Raw genomic sequence first — 23,084 nt, forward strand, 5'->3', positions numbered from 1 at the left:
AACTGAAGCCATCATTCTATACTGTGTCTCAGAAAATGGCTTACCTTCCCTCATGGGGTATCCGTCAGTCTTCTAGCACTACCAGGTCTTGTTAGAAAAAATGACTGAAACATACCTTAAGCAGTATAAGCCTGCAAACTGTTCCCCCCCAACTGAAGTTCTCCTGTACTCAACAGTCCTGTGTGGGAACAGCAATGGATTTTAGTTACAACATGCTAAAATCTTTTTCCTCTCAGCAGAAATCTTCATCACTTTCTGCCTCAGAGTAAATAGTACAAACCGGCACTATTTTAAAATAACAAACTCTTGATTGAAGAAATAAAAACTACAAATCTAACACCACATACTCTTTACCCTCCCGTGGAGATGCTACTTGTTAAAGCGGCAAAGAGAATGACTGGGGGGCGGAGCCTGAGGGGAGCTATATGGACAGCTTTGCTGTGTGCTCTCTTTGCCACTTCCTGTAGGGATTGAGAATATCCCACAAGTAAGGATGAATCCGTGGACTGAATACACCAAGTAAGAGAAAAGTATAACGAATCGGTCAGGGATGAACAACAAAAACAATTCTTGTTGAGGGTAGTCGAGCATCACCGAAAAGTCGTCACCAAGCGAACAAAACAAGGGATTGCATCGTTCAAAGTTGATTAATATAACACATGTTTTGCCTATCATATTACCTATTAATCTTAGTGTATAGTTTTAATAGTATTTTAAGTTTGTGATTTCTAGTTTTCCTAATAAAAGTAATTAACATTGAAAAATCGTATATTTTTTACCTACTTTTACAAAACAGATCAAAGTGTGCAACCTCTAAATATTATCCAATCTTCTTGAAATTTAGCATATATATCTTTTACATCACTGAGACTCGGGGCGTAAGCAAAGTCTGCAAAAATTTTACAGTTTATTTTTTGCCTTAGAAAATGAAACACCCTAACGTACCCTGTACATACTCAGTCGTTAAGGGGTTAAAAGTAAGCAAAAACTATACATTTTTACAAAAACACTCCCAGATGGCTATATAAATGGATCATCTACAAAACATTTATGCAAAGAAAAATGTAGTGTACACAATGTCCCTTTTATAGTGTTCAAGTATTATTTTTTTTCATAAGCTTTAAGAATTCCTTATAATTGGTTATATAGTGACACATGTCTCTCGAGAAGAAAGTGGATGTCATACTAAAGTAATTACAGGTTATAAAGACAACAGCATTGTGTTTAGGTAAGGGGTATGTTTACTATAAGCTCAGTAAGGGCACTGCCCCGACTACCCTTTTGCATAATTTTATCTCATAGTTTATACAACATTGAAACTACTCTACAAATAAATTATTGATGCACACAAAGTGAAGACATTTTCATCAGATAAACACAATTTATTACAGCTTACCAATATCTTAGACTGCAAGGTTGGCATTATCTGACATACATTACAAACCTAACAGTTTGGAAACCAGTTTTTGTAATAGTGAATGCTCTGGTACGATTGCCTAAATAAGAAATGGAAATGTTGAGATGTACTCTAATCTCATTTGACGTTCTTATAACTGGATCATGCAATATAAACTGTATATAGCACAGCTGGACAATTTTTAGCATAAACACACAGAAAGATTACTACTATATTTTTTACATTTTAAATTAAAGAATAATTCCTGCTGTCTACCAAGGGATTGTTGGATTATTATTTCAGTTAATGAGACGCTTCTAAACTTTTAGAATAAAAGGGGAATAACAGGATTTTTTAGAAAAAAAACAACAACAACAAAAATCGATCCTCTTCAAGTGGTTATGTCCTACGGCCATGTTCAGACCAGTAGCACCATCTACTGATCAAAATTTATAGAGCACATAATCTGATAAGCACCTGTATCTTTTTATATTCATTATGTACTAAAGGAACTTTATGAAACTGTAATGTGACAATAACTGAAGTCAAGTCTAAACCAGGGCTTGACAAACCCTGGAGCCAGGAAGCCACTGGCTCCTATAATTTTACCCCTGGTTCATTTTTTGGGTTATTCTCCATATCATCTATATACAAATACCACTGTCTGGCTCCTTTATTTTAAGCAGATGTGTTGACCACTGGTTTAAACTGACAAACTAGAATATTCATTTTAAAAGGTTTACAGTTAAAATCAACTTTTATGACAATCCCATACGTGAAATTTCAAAATAACGTATTTTAATGAATAGGGTACCAAACATTATTGGCATCACATTTCTATCTAAAGCCATTTGGTTACAGTGTTCTTAAAGGGTCAGTAAACTCTGACGATGTTAAAGCTAACTATAAACTCCTATATCTACTTATAATTTATCAGCATAGTGCAATTATCGCTAAAAGCAATTCGAACATGTTTTATTCCATCTATATGTTTGCAGCCTGACCGTTTATTTTTCTCCGTTCTCCAACCCATCCACGGCGTCTCCAATGTGGGCGGTATAGACTTACTCTGTACTTCCCACATGTAAATGATTTGACGTACATTTATCCTCCCTCAAAAGCTCGATCACGCTCCTGTGTATGTCATATTGTAAGCATCGAACGCTTGGCATGGACGTACGATTGGGGGCATGCGCAGAACGCGGAATATTGGAAAGCAGGCGAAGATCAAGTCATTGTGCGCGCGCTCGCAAAGAAGGTAAATAGCTCGACCGAGATGAACGTTATAGGCTAAATCTAAATTCTTCAAATATATGAAAAAAAACGGCGGTAAAGAAGGCAGACTGTGAATACACAAGCGGTACAAATTGGAATATAAATTAGATAATTAAAAAACAGTACTTTAATAATTTGATGAATGAAAGTCTACTTAAATACATGTTGCACATTTAAAAATGGTAATTTAAATTTGGAGTATACTGTCCCTTTAAAATACAAATCCAATAGGTTTCACAAAATCTAAGTTTAATTAGCATTTGCTTCCACCTCACTGTTTGCTAATAATATGTTTAATAGTCTGCCACTTAAAGGGACATAAAACACCAAATATTCTTTCATGACTCAGATAGAACACACAATTTTAAACAACTTTCCGATTTACAACTATTATCAATTTTTCTTTGTTATCTTGTTATTCTTTGTTGAAAAGCAGGAAGGTAAGTTCAGGAATGTGCACATGTCTGCAGTACGATATGGCAGTAGTTTTGCAACATTGTTATACATTAGCAAGAACAGTAAAAAAAAAGTCCAAAAACAAAGCTTTTAGAAAAATAGTATCACTTTATTCCTTAAAAAATGTATGCATGGAACATACAACTGCATGGGGTAGGTTTAGGCAAAGTAAATCTGACCGGTTTCGGTCATATTGACTGTAAACATAGAATAGCACCTGTTAGGGGGTCCACCCTTTTATGCCAAACAATCCATGTTCATTGGTTAAAAACAATTATCCTAAAACTTAACCCTATAATCACTTACTCAAATATTGTGTATATGTGCATACAATTTCAATATGTTAAATACATAGGTACATTGGATTTACAAGAAGGTGGATATATGGAACATAGTCAATATAAATAATATAACAATAGTAAAACAATGTTGTAAACAAAAAATAAATAAAAAATAAAATTAAGAAATGATAAATTAAACCTATAATTATTAGTAAATTTTGCAGGAAATTTTATGGTACAATACCTTAATGAGGAACAAGATATAAATTTCATATAACAATATATGTGTGTGTGTATATATATATATATATATATATATATATATATATATATATATATATATATATATATATATATATATATATATATATATATATACATACATACATACATACAACCATATGTGTGAGCATGATTCATATTTCCAGCCCATCTAAGCACCAGATTAAGATCATAGATCAAAGAAATACATATACATAGTATTTCTGTTCAAATTATATGAATTTGCTTTTTTACTCTAATAATCTTAGGTTTTTGTTCCTATTAATAGATTCAGGCAATTATTGATATAGATAGCTGTAATTTAAATATGTATCAGACTGAGTGGAGCAATCGAATATGTCTAGCTAGTCAATTCCTAAGCATAAACCATATAGTTGGACTACTAATAACACTCTTGAAACGTTCATTAAGATAAAGTGCAAGTCTATGTCCTCTATAATATGGATTATTATTGCTTTGTATTCACTCTAATAACAATACCAAATGACATAATTATATCCTCACGTAGCTCACACACCAATGCTAGTTCACTATCAAATAAATATATTGAGGAATAAGGAAACTATGGAGATGAAAAAACCATCACAATTATCATTTCTGCCAATAATTAATAATGTCAAACTCTGAGTTATAACTGTGCGGCAAAAGGCACTTCGTTTTAAAAATCCAATATGTCTCTTGTTTACATAATATTGATAACTTGTCTCCACCCCTTGGTGGTGTTTTTACCTGCTCTATGACCAGCCACCTAAAGATAGTAACGTCTTGATGGTGAAAATCAATAAAATGTGTGGACAGGGCAGAGCATGTGTGTTTATTTGAGATATAGTACAAATGTTCTCTAATGTGTTTGTCTACTTCTCTGGTAGTTCTACCTGTGTACTGTTTTTTGCAATTTGTGCACTCTATTATGTAAATAACGAATGTACTTTTGCAATTTACACAACCTCTGGTTGTAAATTCTTCTCCCGTGACATGGGATTTAAAAGTGCAAGAAATATTAATATGATCGCATGAAGTACATGCTTTTCTCCCGCATTTAAAAGGTCCATTGTGCCTCATCCATGATGACCCTGAATTTATTTCAGTTCTTAACATACTTGGGGCAAGTATATTGCCCAATGTTACATTCCTTTTTGGGACAAACATACATCCTTGTTCAATTGTTTCCTTTAAGTGTTTGTCCCCCATTAGTATTGGTAAATTTCGTTTGATAATGTGACCCACGTCTTCACATTGGTTAGAATATGATGTAATGAATTTAAGTTTGTGTTTTGAGTTACTGGGAGATCTCTTTTGTTTTTCTAACGCAGTAACCCTATCTGTATCCTTGGTTTCAAAAAATGGCTTATCAATAACTTTACTAGAGTAGTTTTTTTGGCGAGTGCTGATCCACCTGCTCCTAATTTATGTTATGAACTGTTGCTGTATTTGACGGCTGGGGGATTATTTTGACTACACGCTGTTGAGTCAAGGGAATATATACAGTTGATTCTCTTACCCCTGAGCACATTTTTTACGTCTTAGATATGTGCCATTTATTTACATGCATAGGCTCATAGAGCCTCTTTTCCTGCAAAAGACTGTTTGCACTTAATTAACAGCATCATATGGAAGTTGATATCACTCATAGCCACAAACACCACCTCTTTTTCACTGTTTTTTTTTTAGCAAGAACACTAGATGGCAGCACTATTTCCTGTCACGTAGTGCTCCAGACGTGTACGCTACCTAAACCTATCTAGGTATCCCTTCAACAAAGAACAAGAGGAGAAAGCAAATTTGATAACAGAAGTAAATTGGAAACTTTTTTTAAAAAAATGTATTATCTATCTGAATCGCGAAGAAAAATGTTTGGGTTTCGTGTCCCTTTAAAATATTGCACTGATAAAGCATGTTCATTGATAAAATGCCAACACTAATAGAGGTAATATTATACATATGTTCATGTACGTGTCCTGTCCTCCCTAGTGACCATTCCAATGTACTACAATTTTTATAGTATGCAAGTTATAAAATACACCAGTTATGATGCCATGCAGTTTATAGATTTTATTTTTCCAGTAACTCACAAAGTAGTTAATACATGCAGCAATTCAGTCTGTACTTATATGTGCTTTTAAATTGTAACCAACTATTGCTAATTTGGGTCTCAAAGCTAAAGGCATATCATTATTATCGGTTATTTGTAGAACGCCAACAGATTCTGCAGCGCATAATGTCCCCTATGGTCTTGTTACTATGAGGGACCACAAAAAACAACCTTAATCAACAATTGGCTATAAAATTCCATCAGCTTTAAAAAAAAAAAAATAGAAAGTATTTCCTCAAATGTATCCTATTTTAGAACACTGATTTGTAAAAGTGCTCATGAACATGAATGACACCCCTAGTTTCATTTGAAGATTTAACAATTTCTCTTTTATAAGCAGAGTCCTTTCCATTCATTTTACTTTATCAACTTATTTCTCGATAACTTGTTTACTAGAACCTCTCTGCTTCAAATTTTCCATCAGTTTTTTAGACTCGGTCAAAGAATCTCCATATTCTGAGCAGTTTGCCCTGAGGTATAGGGTTGTCCCTTGGCACTACCATAACAAATATGTTTCAGATGTGCACTTCTATCATAGAGGTAATAATTACCCTTTAAAATTTTGTGATAACGTTAGTAATAATTCTTGCTGCCCAAGACAATGTAACACTCAAATAATGTAAATTCTAGCACAAATTCAAGTTAAAAATGCATTACAAAAAGAGTGGTTTCATCTTCTGTATCTGACCAAACAATCAATAAAATTTGACACCTGACAATCTTGTCCATGACCAGATTAGAATCTTCATAGACATATATTGTCTCTCACCAACTCGTGTTTTTTGCAAAGATTGTGTAAGTCACAGTATCTTGCATGTTTAAGTGCAATCCAGTTTGTCTGAGAAACTGATGGCCCTGTCAACTAACATATCATGCAGATTTTAAAATCCAAGCAAAAATTGGAAACGTTTCTTTTCATGATGAAAAAGACAAAACATGTTTACATAAAATGTAAGATACCTAAAAACTGTTGTAGTCATTAATTGCAAAAAAACAAGTTCATTTTTGTATTTCTGTACTTCTAGTATAATTGTTAAAAATGTCAGCATGCCAATAGCACCTTGCGTTATTGCTGGTAGAGTGTACGCTTTCTGTAACTGGTAGCTCAAAGATAATATTTAGCCTTTATAAACCCTTCAATGGTGCAATAAAAAATTAAAGGGACAGTCTACACCAAAATTTTTATTGTTTTAAAAGATAATCCTTTTAATACCCATACCCCAGTTTTGCAAACACTGTTATATTAAAGGGACAGTTCACCCAAAAACTTTCTCCGATTTAAATTGTTCCCAATGATCCATTTTACCTGCTGGAGTGTATTAAATTGTTTACACGTCGCTCCTTTACCCCTATTTTGGCCTTTGAAATAGCTGATTTAGCTTGTGATTTCCCAACCTATACTGAAAGTTTTGATACTGGAGTATATGCTATTGACAAGCCTAAGTAAACACAGCCAGCAGAAGAGATTACACTCTCAGTGGGGTGCAGGATAGTTAAGTAATAAAATGATAATTTTCCATTGTTCTCTCTATGTATTGAGCTTTAGTTTTCCATACAAATATAAGATAAGGAGGCAAGTCTGTGTACACAAAGTGATAATATAATGAGATATGATATTACCTGAAGCTCAACCCATTGTAATAGGCAGTGGTTTAAAAGCACAAAACCAGCTACTTCATATACACAAATAAACCTGAAAATGCCATTTCTCATATATTTTATACTCTGCAGCTGGTATAACAAGTCATTGAAAATACATTCATATAAAAACAATTTTACAGTGTACTGTCCCTTTAATATACTTTTTACCTCTGTGATTACCTGTATCTAAGCCTCTGCAGAATGCCCCCTTATCTCAGTGTTATTTACAGACTTGCATTTTAGCGAATTAAAGCTGGCTCATGAATAACTCCATGGGAGTGAGCACAATTGTATCTACATGGCACACATGAACAAGCAATGACTTGTAGTGAGAAAGCTATAGAAATGCCCTGTGATAAAGGCGGCCTGCAGGAACTTAGAAACAAGCAGAAATGTAGAGGTTTAATGGTGATAAAGTATATTAATATAACAATGATGGATGTGCAAAGCTGGGGTAAGGGTAGTAAAGGCGTTATCTATCTTTTCAAACATAACTTTTGTAGAGTAGAATGTCCCTTTAATGTTTGATTTTATGTAAAAAGCAATAAAATTATAACAATAATATTATTAGCAACTGGGTTATACTAAAAATAAAACAAAAAAACAAAGACTAATTTTCTCTCTTTAGTTTTTAATTCTCTGTGCCCCTACAACCTCCTTTACTATTTCTTACTATTCCCTAACAAAGCCATATTCTTCCTAATATCCTCTGTAGTGCAAGCAGCTCTCATCTTACTAAGATGGAGGGGGGGGGAATAAATTTCCCAGACGCCCACGTGTTGTGGATGAGCAATGGAAACATTTCAATTTAAGAACATTACAAGTGGAGCTTCCGGTAGGCGGAGTTGCTGAGTGGAAGCAGAGAGGCAGAGTGCTCGCTACAGCGCCACACAGAGTGGAATTCTCAGGAACCCCCTGCAAATTCTTGGCAGCATAAGCTTCTGGTAGGCTTCCTAAACCCTGCTGCTGCCTGAATCCAGTGCGGGAAGGAGAGAGGAAAACATCCTTGGCCCGGAGGTAACAGAACATTTGAATGGCGTGAAGTCCGGGCGCCATTTTGTCTATAACTCGCAGTGAAACTGCAGAACATAAAGGGACAGCTGGAAGTCTGCTATAGCTGCCTGGTTCAGCTAGCAGTGGAAACATCCCTTACACAACCTATCCGCAAAATGAAGTGGGACTAAAGTGGCGATTCATCTGTGAAAGATAAGTATAAAATGTACATGCTACTTACATACTCCCTATTTGCCTATATTACCTGAACAATAATATATATATATATATATATATATATATATATATATCTGCCTCTGAAACAACAGTTCAAAGAACTATATGTTACTCTCTCATTATACATTCTGAACGCATGACAAGAGGAAAAAGCTTTATGTGTATATTTGACACAAGGGATTGTTCTGTGTGAAGCAACGTTATGGTATCCTATGGGCCTGTGTTATGGCTTATCTTAGTCTATTTACACACACTATTAGTGAGATTGAGATGCTGGGTGGAAAAATAAGCTCCTGAAGCTACAATTCAGAAAAACGAATTCTTTTAAATGGTATAGCTCCCCGTTGTTATCTCTAAGCTGCTACAAACTTTAAACTGTCTGACTGACTCCTGTACTTAGTTTTTAAGCTGCTAGCCACAGTGTCAGCATATTTCAGTCTTGCAGGGCCACCTAGTGGATAAACACTGAAATTAAAACTGAATTCTACTACTATACCTTCACAATCTAACAAACCTCTTATATGAAGTTGGATAAATATTTTAAACCTATTCCAGCAGTACTTGAAAGAGACGTCTTCAAAAAATAAGCAAGTAGATAAAAGGCAACGGCACACAATAGAGGTTCAAGTAGAGCATCCTCCCTCTCCAAGGATCATAAACTCACCTACAAGTGATCCAACAAATTTACTACAAGAACTTAAAAATTTATTTTCACCAAAAATGGAATCACTACAAGCAGGTATGGATACCCTAACTAACGAAGTGCACCAGTTTTCAATAAGGCTTAATCGGTCAGAACAGTGAATATCTGATATAGAAGATCAACAAACCACTACATCTACCTCACTCAGAAAACTTTTACGTCAAAACCAAGTATTACAAAAAAAGGAAGAAGATCTTGAAAACCAAAGCAGGCGAAATAATATCCGTATAGTTGGAGTTCCAGAAACCATAAAAAACAAAGATCTGTTGAGTTCATGGCATTAATGTTTCCTAGACTCCTACGTATAAACCCAGACCATCTTCCATTAGATGTAGAACGAGCACACTAAATTGGACCAGACAAAGGTCTGGGTACTACCACATCTTTAAGACCTCGCCAGGTCATAATTAAATGCCTTAATTACCAAGACAAACTTGCACTACTACGAGCCTATAGAACACAAAATTCAAATGTCTTATTCGAGGGGAAGAAACTCCTGTTATTTCAAGACTTTTCCGCAGAGGTGTCCAAACTTCGTAAGGACTTTGCTCCTTATTGTTCTAGGCTATAGGAAGAAGGCAGACAAGTGGCGCTTCTCTACCCTGCCAAACTCAGGTTGCAAACTACTGAAGGAGTTAAACTCTTTCACTCCCCCAAAGAACTTCAAACATACTTAGAGATGGAGAAACAACAAGCTGCGACATGAGAAAAGGTTGCTGTATAAGCTTTTGAAGAAAATCTAAAGAAACAGAACTAATGCAAAACACTTACAGCACGGTTCAATTTGTTATTTTTCACTTTTGGTATACTTTTTTTATTTATTTTTTGTGTTTCACTTTAAATTTAAATTTAATCCTAATCTTTTTAGGACCACTCTATATAGATGTTATCTCTCACTTAATTAGTATTTTAGGGGTTAGTTTCCCCTCTAGAAATCTAATATATTGGTCTAGTGGAAATATTCACAATAGCTGCTACCACTTTCAATACTGTTTTTATAATCTCAAGATTGTCACTTTAATTTTTTGTACACTTCTTAGTCAGACACTTGTAAGTTCAACACTTTTGTCACAATGTTTTTATACTTCACATATAAATATTATATTTATGCTTATTCTCCTCTAAGAGGATCATGCTCTTGGGGGATGACGGACAAGGAACAGATGCAAACAGGTTGGCGTAGATACTTGCTCTGGTTAAAACGTATCTATTCATTAAACTGTGAGTACTATGCATTTTTTATTACATGTAGGTTTGATATATTAAACCATAACCCTCAAACCAGTAACTTTGTGAGACATAACAGAGGAAACAAAAGCACACCACATGTGTTATTTTTATTAGATCTAGCTATTTTCTTGTTCTAATAAATACTTCATATGGCAATTCAAATTAGTCCTAAATATTATAACAACATGTCTTTAAAATATACTATAGTATCCTGGAATGTAGAAGGTATAAACCTCCCCCGCAAAAAGAAGCAGAATCTTACACTACCTTAAATTCAATCATACAGACATAGCACTTTTGCAAGAAAGCCACTTATCTCAAAAAGAACATGATAAATTAAAAATACAATGGGTGGGACACATTTTTTACACTCCAACAGAAGGCAGAAAGAGAGGAGAAGCAATACTGGCCAGAAAATGTCTTCCAGTAACATTTACTGACACAGCTGTAGATAGTAAAGGACGCTATATCATCACTAATATGCATATTGATTCCAAAATGTAATTACTTTGCAATGTATATGGCCCTAATGCATACTGCCCCCTCTTTATGGCACGCCTCCCAATCTATCCTTGCACAACGCAGTGACCATCCTATTATGGATGGTGATTTTAATTTAGCTCAAACGATCACTATTAGCAGATTTTTAGATCCCACACAATCAAGAAACAAGAGTAAGCGAACTCAGAGACAAAAAAGAGAAACTAGACTTATTGCTGAATTTAACCCCTTAGTCACCAGACCACTTTTCCATTTGTTGACCATTTGGGACCAAGGCTATTTTTACATTTCTGCTGTGTTTGTGTTTAGCTGTAATTTTCCTCTTACTGATTTACTGTACCCACACATATTATATACCATTTTTCTTGCCATTAAATGGACTTTCTAAGATACCATTATTTTCATCATATCTTATAATTTACTCTAAAAAAAATATATATAAAATGGAGGAAAAAATTGAAAAAAAACACACTTTTAAAAACTTTGAGCCCCAAAATCTGTTGCACATCTACAACCACCAAAAAACACCCATGCTAAATAATTTCTAAATTTTGTCCTGAGTTTAGAAATACCCAATGTTTACATGTTCTTTGCAAGTTATAGGGCAATAAATACAAGTAGCACTTTGCTATTTCCAAACCATTTTTTTTTTTTCAAAATTAGCGATAGTTTGTAACACTGATATCTGTCAGGAATCCCTGAATAACCCTTCACATGTTTATATTTTTTTTAGTAGACAACCCAAAGTATTGATCTAGGCCCATTTTGGTATATTTCATGCCACCATTTCACCGCCAAATGCGTTTAAATAAAAAAAAAAAAATAGTTTGCTTTTTCACAAACTTTAGGTTTCTCACTGAAATTATTTACAAACAGCTTGTGCAATTATGGCACAAATAGTTGTAAATGCTTCTCTGGGATCCCCTTTGTTCAGAAATAGCAGACATATATGGCGTTAGCGTTAGTTTTTGGTAATTAGAAGGCCGCTAAATACCGCTGAGCACCACACGTGTATTATGCCCAGCAGTGAAGGGGTTAATTAGGGAGCTTGTAGGGTTAATTTTAGACAACCTAAAGTATTGATCTAGGCCCATTTTGGTATATTTCATGCCACCATTTCACTGCCAAATGCGATCAAATAAAAAAAATTGTTCACTTTTTCACAATTTTAGGGTTCTCAATGAATTTATTTACAAACAGTTAGTGCAATCATGGCACAAGTGGTTGTAAATTCTTCTCTAGGATCCCCTTTGTTCAGAAATAACAGATATATATGGCTTTGGCATTGCTTTTTGGTAATTAGAAGGCTGCAATATGTTGCTGTGCACCACACATGTATTATGTCCAGCAGTTAAGGGGATAATTAGGTAGCTTGTAGGGTTAATGTTATCTTTAGTGTATAGATCAGCCTTCCACCTGACACATCCCAGCCCCTGACTCCAGGGCCGCCACTAGAAATTTTGGGGCCCCTTACTTAACCATTGATCAGGGCCCCCCCCCCCCCCCTTGACATGTGCAATTTTTGACCAAGTGACTAAAACGTATATATGCACTTTATTCTTAGGTGTCTATTTAAACTTGGAAATGTTGTAAAGGTAGTAACATACAAACACACATACACACTCACACACTGAAACACACACACTCACACATAAGGATTCACATATAGACACTCTAGCAGACACGCAAGGAAACACACTCAGACACAGACACCCAAATAGACACTCAGCACTTGTTTACATTGACCTGACAAGTAATGAGGTAGACTTCAGCTTTGTAAAAAAAGGAGATTTAGAAAACAAAATATGGAGTTCTTATCTTTTTGTAAAGGAAGATGCCAACAGCATGCAGTGGCTGAAAGGAAGGGCCCTGAACTGCCTAAACAATAATTTAAAGGCTATATGGTGGATTAGGTGGCTTCCGTAAAGGTCTCATTAGTCTCAAAGTCTGTAGAAAGATGTGAATAATCAGTAGTAAGGCCAAAATGTCCTAAAAAGGAACAGACAATGGACACACACACACACACAGACAAACTCAAACTTACACATACACCCAAGGAAACACCGACAGAGACAGCCTTAGAAAACACACAAAGACACACACACACAGAGACACCCACAGAAAACACACAAAGACATACACACACCCTCATGGAGACACCCACAGAAAACACACACCATCACAGAGACATTCACAGAAAACACAGACATACATACATACATAAACACACACACACTCACAGAGACATCCACAGAAAACAGACATACACACCCACCCTCACAGAGGCATCCAGGGAAAATACACAAAGACAAAACATACACACACCCTCACAGAGACACCCATAGAAAAAGCTCAAAGACATATGCACACACCCTCACAGACATCCACAGAAAATGCACAAAGACATACACACCCACCCTCATAGAGATTCCAACAGAAAAAAAACACATACACACTCATAGAGACACAAATCAAAGCACAAAGACAAACACAGACACCCACAGAAACACTCACAGGAGGAAACATTTATGCACCTTGCATCCCCTAAATCAACAGTGTGTGACATGCATTATATATATATATATATATATATATATATATATATATATATATATATATATATATATATATATACACATATCTGCCAAAAGGGCACCTACCATTTGTGTATTGAGGAGGAAATATTTCTGCATGGTTTTAAATATAGAATTGTCAAATAATCATAAATACACTGCTGCTAAAAAAAATGTGTTTTTTATGGACCCCTGGCCCCACCATACAACTACTACCACACTGAAGTTACAATCCGAAATTGCACAAAGAAATAAAAAACATTTTGCTAACTAAGTCCTACCTTCTCTGCAAATGAAAGTGATCTGCCATGTGACTCAGGCACACACTGTACAAACAAAGTGCCAAGTCTGTCTCACACTGTGCATAGTGGTTTAGTGCACACTCAGAAATCCTCTCAAATGCTAATACTTACTCCTTGTAATAAATTTTCCATGCTCAATTAGCACTCTGCTGTAGTACCCACTGGTGGCTGCCAAAATTTTAGTTCTTGCCTCATGGGGCCCCCCTGGCCCATTGGGCCCCTGACAGGAGTCACCCCTGTCACCCCCTGATGGCGGCCCTGCCTGACTCCCCTCAAATAGCTCCCTTCCCTCCCCCACAATTGTCACCAGTATAAAAATAAAGCTGCTTTTTTTTTTTTTTTAATATATATATTATAATTGTAGGATCCCCCATTACCCCCCCACACCCAACCTCCCTGATCTCCCCCCCCCCCCCCCTCCCAACAGCTCTCTCAGCCTCCTACCTCGACCTAATGGCCGCCATCTTAGGTACCGGCAGCTGTCTGCCAGTACCCAGTGTACTAAAAAATGTGCCTTTTTTCGTAAATAAACTAAACACCAGATTTTCTGTAGTGTAGCTGCCCCCTCAATACACTACCACCCTCCCCGATCCCTTTACAAACATTTTATTTCCCCCTCCCTCTCCCTCCTTGCACAAAGGACATAACGTTAATGTCCGTGCGCTCCCGAGCCCCACGCAATCCCGGACACTCAGGATCCGGATCTAGCACCAGCGATGGGCCGCCCACCCACCAACGAAAGGCACCATCGATGGCCGATGCAGAGAGGGGCCACAGAGTGGCTCTCTCTGCATCGGATGCTTAACATTTTTTATTGCAGGATGCCTCAATATCAAGGCATCACTGCAATAACATGAAAGCAGCTGGAAGCGATCACGAACGCTTTCAGTGCTTGAAAACCCTGAGGACGTACAGGGTACGTCCTTGGTCCTTAAGTGACATTTTTTGTAGGACGTACCCTGTATGCCCTTGGTCCTTAAGGGGTTAAGGAAGGGCTGGGACTGTTAGATCTTTGGAGATTACGTAACCCAGATCAAAGGGACTACACTTGTATCTCTAAATCTCACTATACTCTTCTAGAATAGACTATTTTCTTACATCTTCTTTCATTTCACCTAACATAACTGGTTTTTCTATTAAACCACTTACCCTTTCAGACCACGCCCCAATAAGCCTAACTTTAGAACCTGTGAAACAAGCTTCTGGGAGAAGGACCTGGAGATTTCCCTCTTATTTATTTAATAAAACTGATTTCAGACAACAACTTATCTCTTATTGGTTAGATTTTATCAGTGATATTGCGCATCATCAAGGTAATACAGATCTATTCTGGCACACATCAAAAGCTGTTACAAGAGGTAGAATCACTGCATAAACAGCTCACATTAAAACCTCAACTAACAAGATCACAACTCAATTATTACAAAATCTCACTGTAGCATTTAATACATATTTACACCATCCTACATGGCAACATAGACAAAAATAGTATAATCTGAAGCAAGAGAGAGACACACATATTAAATTGCAGGACCAAACATTTCATAAGCACACACAGGGCAAGTTCTATATATATGGTAATAAAGCGGGGAAATTGTTAGCTAATATGGTTAGGTTTACTACTCCTAAATTAAATGTCCATTCTATAAGGTCAGGTTAGTATGTTTACACTAGTAACCCTAAGAACATGAAATAATTTGTTTCTTTTTATACCTCACTATATGCTAAACAAAGCATAAATGTACAAGATAAAACATCCTTTTGGAGTAAAATATTATTACCTAAAATAACGGATGACCAGGGTTCCTCTTTAAATACCCCTATCCAGACTCAGGAAGTTTTACAAGCTATTAAACATGCTAAATTATTAAAGGCTGCCGGTCCAGATGGTCTTCCCATTGAATATTATAAAATTCTTAGTAATGAAATAGCTCCTACCTTATCTCAACTGTTCTCCAGATATCTGTCCGGCCATTCAAATCCAGACCCAAGGTTTACAGATGGTTTACAGATGCAAATAACTACCATCTTCTTACAGACCAATATCGCTTTTAAATAGCGATTATAAACTCTATACAAAAATTTTAGCAGATATAGAAGGAAGAATTTTTGCTAGTCTAATACATCCTGATCAGACAGGATTTATTAAGAAACATTCTTCTGTTATTAACATTCGGAAAAGGTAGTAGAATCCATCTGCTGAAAATGACCGCCCATCTTAAAATCTTGTACCCCCTGCAAATGCTTCCTCTAATGATAAATAACAAAGATATAAAACTTCTCTCTTCCTTATTTGGAACCAATCTAAACATAGGATCAATAAAATAAGCTTAGCAATGCCCATGCAGATAGGGGGTTTTAAATTGACAAATATTCAATGGTATAATTGAGCTACTCTAATTAAAATAGTTCTAGCATGGTTGGCACATTCTGATTATTTCTGTCCCTCTGTAGAAAAAGAAATGGTAAAACCATATAATTTATCTTTTCTTCCACATGCTAAATTATCTACTCTACCCCCAAATATTGCTCAAAATATTCTATTCAGAGATCCTATTAAAGCTTGGGGAAAAGCTCTGCAAACTTTGGGGAATTGATAGCCAAATACCTCCCTATACAGGGCAACCCAACTTTTTTGCCAGGGTACCACAAAAGCCTTCCAGATATGGAAATCAGATAATCTCACTATAGTAATGCAATTATTAGACCCTATTTCACTTCAAATTCTTTCTTTCATGACTCTTCAAGAAAGATTTAATATACCAATTACTACTAAATTTGCATATTTCCAAAGTTGCCATTATGTTCAGTCACTTTTTTACTCAAGTAAGATTACTACAAATATATCTAATATTGATAGGCTATGTCTCATAACTAAACAAGATTCTCACTCTATAACTCACATTTACAATATGATAGTAGCTCATTATAAACAACTATCAATGCAGAAAATGCAAGCTAAATGGGAAGGGATGAGAAACATCACGCTTGACTTAAAGGAATTGACCACCAGTTTTACATTAGTGGGGAAAGCAACACTTTCAGCATATCTCAGGGAACCACACACTAAACTAGTTCACCAGGCTTATATTACACCTAAAATATGTGCTAAATGAGTCCCTGAGGCATTAGATAAATGTAAGAAATGCTCAGCCCCCTCTCCAGACCTTATACATCTATTATGGGATTGCCCAAAGATACAAAGATTGTGGGGAAAAGCCAAATTTTGGCTCTCAAAAATTCTTAAATCCAATATTAGATTATCAGCAAAACATTTTTTTTTCCTTTACGATACACATAACACTACTCGCTTTCGAAATTTCTTAAATTTAGTGATACTTATGGCTAGGAAACTAATTTTTCAATATTTGATTTCACACAAAGCACCTCCTTTCAAGAAACTAGTCATTGCTATGCACTTCCAATTGTTCACAGAACAGGTTGATGTCCAGTTCAATCTAGATATGAGAATAAAAGCATTTATTAAAAAATGTGAACCTTTTTTATTATTTATTCCGGCTAGACTAAGATACAAAGTTTTACATCCTTTTCGAAATTCAACATTCATTCTTAAAGGGACATAATACTCATATGCTAAATCACTTGAAACTGATGCAGTATAACTGTAAAAAGCTGACAGGAAAATATCACCTGAGCATCTCTATGTAAAAAAGTAAGATATTTTACCTCACAATTTCCTCAGCTCAGCAGAGTAAGTTCTGTGTAAAAAGTTATACTCAGCTGCTCCCAGCTGCAGGTAAAATAAATAAAAAATGAAGAAATGAACAGCAGCCAATCAGCATCAGCAGTGCTGAGGTCATGAACTCTTACTGTGATCTCATGAGATTTGACTTAACTTTCATGAGATTTCATAGTAAGCTTCCTTTACCTGATTGGTGAAATAATATGAGAGTGCACGATGCTCATCCTTTCAGATGTCCCAGGACAGACATACTAATATGCTGCTTAGAAATCCTTTACAATGGGAGGTGGCTACTGAGGAACTTTTGAGGTAAAATATCTTTCTTTTTTACATAGAGATGTTCGGGAGATATTTTCTAGTCAGCTTTTTACAGCTGTGCTGCATCACTTTCAAGTGTTTAAACATTTGGGTATTATGGCCCTTTAATGAAAATTTACAAGGAAAATGGTATTTCCCATTAGATGATCCAACTTAGTAAATATCAATACTAGCAGGTTATAAATACAAATTTAGAAGAATTAACATGAGAGAAAAGATACAGAAGAACAGACTTCCTGTCAAGTCCGGAATCCCCAAAGAGCAGCAGAGATTAAAAAGAGGAACTCATCATTATATTATGTTGAGCATCTGGCTCAATTAATATGTAGAGAACTTCTTTTAAATTTTCCAAATATACAAATTCTATGTTATTGAGTATGTTGAGATTAGATATTGAGTTTAAGACATCTATAGCTCATGATATATAATGATTTGGTCAAGCCTGTTTAGAGAGTAGACTCTCTCTAGGTTTTTTTCTTATTAAAATACTAAAATGGATAAATATTACAGCAATGATAGGTGAATCTTTTCCCTTTGGTATCGTTTAATAATTAGTCCCAACTACTCTGTACAGTCATTACACTGCTATTATGACAATTCATTAAAAAAAACAAAAACATGAAAATAGATCTGCACTTATACCCAAAGAGCTTTGTTACACAGATACCATTATTATGAAGCAGGTATATATAACAGACAACTCATTGATGTCAAATTTTATACTTTCTATCTTTTTTTTCTTTTTAGTTATAAATAAAGAGTTAAAAAAGAAAAAAACATTACAAGTGGAATTAATTACTAATCCTGTGGATTCTACAAAATGTTTTAATGGTTCTTAGTCTGTGCACACTGCTTGAAATCTTACTGAAGCCGCTATTTCTATTTCTTACTCACCACCAAATATTTCAGCCTCTACAAGAATTTCTTGTTTCTGCGGAATTGGTGCTCGGACCTCATCACTGAAAGACACAAAGGAAATCAAGTCTTGAGAAAATGAAGTCAACTGAAGAGAAGAACAGAGTTGATCTGTTGCTGGAAATAGTGCACCCTACTGAAGTTATATCTAATAACACAGTTTTCAAGATAAATGGATTTAAAAGCACTTACTCTGCTGCAGGACGAGAAGATGTTCCAGCTGAGCTTGTGCTTGGTTCTTCTCCTATACTGCCCCCATCCAAGAACATGGTAACTGCCATTTCTAAGTTGTGATTACATGCTTCTAACATGTGTTTGCCCACACTTTCACTGGCACCTAAAACAGGGAAAAAAAACATGAGGCAATGTAGAAAAAAAAAATCACTGCAGCAAAGGCAAACAGAATGAATAGAATATAAAATGTTTTACTGCAACAGTCTCTCTCCAAGCTCATCAACTCCAACTACACTCTAGTGAAACTCCACTCATCCCAAGCATTCTTTTCCCAAAACAACCCTAAAATCACACCTGTACCAAGTATTTATATGCATTTCCATGACCATTCTGTTATGGTGATTAAAGTGGGGGGTATTTCTAGCTCCTGAAGTAGAAACATTGTAACTGTTATTTTCAGTCAATATCTTACAATCTTTTAGTAGATTTTATTAACATATTCTAAACTGAAGAAAATAATCTAATATGTAGGACCATTTTATTATTTCATCATTGCTTGCATATAACTATGTGTAATTCCTCTTAAAGTCAGTTCCAGAGAAGCAATGCACTACTGAGAGCTATCTTAAATCATCTGATAAGCCAATGATAAGAGGCAAATGTGTAGCCAACAATCACCAGCACTGTAGCACCTGAGCCTACCTATGTATGCTTTTCAACAAAGGATATTAAGAGAATGAAGTACATTGCATAATAAAAGTACATTGAGAGTCACTTAAAGGGACTTTAAAGGGACAGTATACACTCATTTTCATATAACTGCATGTAATAGACACTACTATAAATAATAAGATGCACAGATACTGATATATAAATCCAGTATAAAACTGTTTAAAAACTTACTTAGAAGCTCTCAGTTTAGCTCTGATGAAAAGGTAGCTGGAAAGCCCACTGCAAGTGGAAATAAGACACTCCCCCCCCCCCCTTCTTTAGCATATGAAAAGACCCTTTACACAAACAGAAGCAAGCTGGAGTAGGTAGCTGACGGTATTCTCATAAAACTTTAGGGCTTGCTTAGGAGTCTGAAAATCAGAGCAATGTTATTTAAAAATAAGCAAAACTATACATTTAAAAAAAAACAACTTCATGGGCTATATAGATAGATCTACAAAACATTTATGCAAAGAAACAAATGAGTGTATAATGTCCCATTAATTCTGACGAGCATACAATTTTAAACAATGTATTTTGATTATTGCATTTGCTCATTCCCTTGGTATCGGCAATGCACTACTGGGACCTAGCTGAAAATACCTGGTGAGCAAAAAACAAGAGGCATATATGTGCAGCAACCAATAAGCAGCTAGTTCCCAGTAGTGCATGGCTGCTTCGTGCTGCTCTGCTATTTTCTTTGCCAAATTCATTCTTGTGCAACAGCAAGACACTAAAAGCTGTGTAAATCCAGACTTTAACATGTTGCTTTTGCACCAGAATGAATTTGGCAACGAAAATAAGCAAACAGCATGAAGAGCAGCATTCTTCCACATTCGGAGGCTCACGAAACCTACAAATGCACATCTCTAAATTATACTTCCCTGTCCTTTTAATTTTGCATGCATCTAAACAACAAATGTGTATTTTTGACTTTCATGTCCCTTTAAATCAAAGATCTGTAAGGTCTTGAAAACATATAGAAAACCGAAACTTGAATAGGAGACCCAAAAATGTTCTCTTGTAATTCTCCCACAGAGTATACAATTTATAAAGTTTCCAATTTACTTTTATTTTCAAATTTGCTTTGTTCCCATGGTAGTCTTTGTTGAAGAGATACATAGGTAGGTATCTGGAACACTACATGGCAGGAAATAGTGCTGTGTCTAGTGCTCTTGCTAATGTATAACATTTTTGCAAAACTGCTGCTGACGCATGCACGCTCCTGAGCTTACATCCTTGTTTTTCAACAAAGGATACCAAGAAGACAAAGAAAAATTTATAACAGAAGTAAATTAGAAAGGTATTTAAAATTGCATGCTCTATCTGAATCATTAGAATGTTGGGGGTTTCATGTCCCTTTAAGAAAATGATTGTCCAAGAAAACATGTAACAACCAACTAAACAATGTTCTTTGGGGCCAATATAACAATATGCCCTTTTCTAGTTAAAGTGAAAGTAAATCCTAGCGTTGTACAAAAGCTAGGATTTACTATTGAAACAAATAATGGTGACTTTCATTCATGAAGTATAAGATACTTTATGTAGAAAGCTCCTTTATTTGATTAAATTGATTGCCGCTCTTACAGCAGCGCACGGCTAAAAAAAAATTTGGCTAAGAGGCGACATTTCACCTCTTAGCCATTAGTCGTGTGGTAAATCCAGCTCCCATGGGCGCAAAGCCGGATTTAGCGCACGGCTATTGGCTAAGAGTTGAAAATGTCACCTCTTAGCCAAAAAAATGTTTAGCCATGGGCTGCTGTAAGAGCTAAGAGCAGCGTTTGATTGAATCAAATGAAGGAGCTTTCTACATGAAGTGTATTAAAAGGTATTAATCTACTAAAAATAATATTCTCTGCAATATAAAAATGTCCTCTTTTCTCGTTAACATGTTCAAACATTGTATTAGAAAAAATGTGGGTGGAGTTTTCAGTCAGAAACGTGCAATTTTCTATGGATCTAAGCCACTGGTTTTCAAACATGCCCTTTGGCCTCCCTAACAGGCCCGATTTTGAGGATATCTGAACTAAATAAAAAGGTGAAATCAGCTGATTAGTAAACATGGTTATATTACCTGCTCTCATCCATGGTAATCCTGAAAACATGGCCTGTTAGGGAGGCCTGAGAACAGGTTTAAACACCAGTGATCTAAGCATTGCAAATGAAATAACAGTGTTTTAGTATTGAAATGAACAGATGTTTAATACAGTGTTGACAAAATTATGTTTGCCTTGATAGCATCATGAATCAATATATTTGCGCACAGCTAGATTTTCGATAGAGTTTTGTCAACACAAACTCAGCAGCATTCCATTATAAACTCTAGCTGTAGAGCTGTTGACTTATAGTGATACTTATATATTTTTAACATATTGCAAAATGTGTCATGAACAGTAACCTGATCTCTAACAAATGCCTAAGACACTAATATGACCTTTTTGCCACAATATATTGTCCACCATTGAAATATGACAATAAACATTAAACTTTGTTGCCAAGACTGTACTCGTCCTCATTCATTATGGCTTTATTAAATGAAACCTGGTTTTCATCATTCGCCAAAATAGTAAATAACTGCGAACTACACAGTAAGTTTTGGTAAGAACCGAACATCTATATGCAGCACTATCATGCTGGGTGTGGGTGACATACATGCACAGTAATTGACATATGTGTATTAGACTTAGGGTTTAACTATTTAGTTACAACAAACTGCTGCAGCGCATTGTATAGCAATGTGTTTCAACAATCGCTGTAACCAAACGGTTAATACCCCTGTTCCCATGTAGGTAACGTTGAGCTATGGAGCATCACTGAGGCTTCCTGTCCCACCCTTATCTCACCAGTAATGGCAGTGAACTCCCTCAGCAGTTGCGCTGAGACCCCACCGTCCGCTGCCATCTTGCTCACGCCAAACAACAACAACCAATAACGTCACGGCGCTGAAGGTCAGGCGCCTGCGCATTCCATGCTTAGCAATACACATGTGCAGTGACCTAGCCGCTGTGACGGTTTTTTTTTTATATAAACTTTATTTGTTATTTTATACAGCGTGATTGTATTTTGTCTTGTGTGATCTGTTAGGGTATAAGCTCAAAAGATAACTGTTTAGAACTACATGATTTCGTTCAGACATATTGCGTTTTATAATAATTTACGCGTGCAAACCTGGTGCTGTACAGATGTTCACAGGGTTGTCACCCTTTCTGGAAAATAATACCATATTGGTTAAATAAACGTACTGCATTTTGTCTGCAGTAGTAAGCTGCATTATTAAAGCAACTATTTTATTGTGTCACGT

General features: G+C 35.7%; 1 protein-coding gene across 1 annotated transcript in view; it reads right to left on the minus strand.

The window, feature by feature from the left end:
* The window catches only part of UBXN7 (UBX domain protein 7), a 195,166-nt gene extending 172,455 nt beyond the window's left edge, over positions 1-22,711 (minus strand). The window contains exons 1-3 of the mRNA XM_053709814.1: positions 22,627-22,711; positions 19,091-19,235; positions 18,878-18,942 (exon numbers count right to left, since the gene is read on the minus strand). Coding sequence (XP_053565789.1) covers positions 18,878-18,942; positions 19,091-19,235; positions 22,627-22,684 — 268 coding nt within the window. The 5' untranslated portion in view covers positions 22,685-22,711. The remainder of the gene's footprint in view (positions 1-18,877; positions 18,943-19,090; positions 19,236-22,626) is intronic.
* Between the last annotated feature and the right edge of the window lie 373 nt (positions 22,712-23,084).

Source organism: Bombina bombina, chromosome 4 (genome assembly GCF_027579735.1).
Source record: "Bombina bombina isolate aBomBom1 chromosome 4, aBomBom1.pri, whole genome shotgun sequence".
Classification (NCBI taxonomy): domain Eukaryota; kingdom Metazoa; phylum Chordata; class Amphibia; order Anura; family Bombinatoridae; genus Bombina; species Bombina bombina.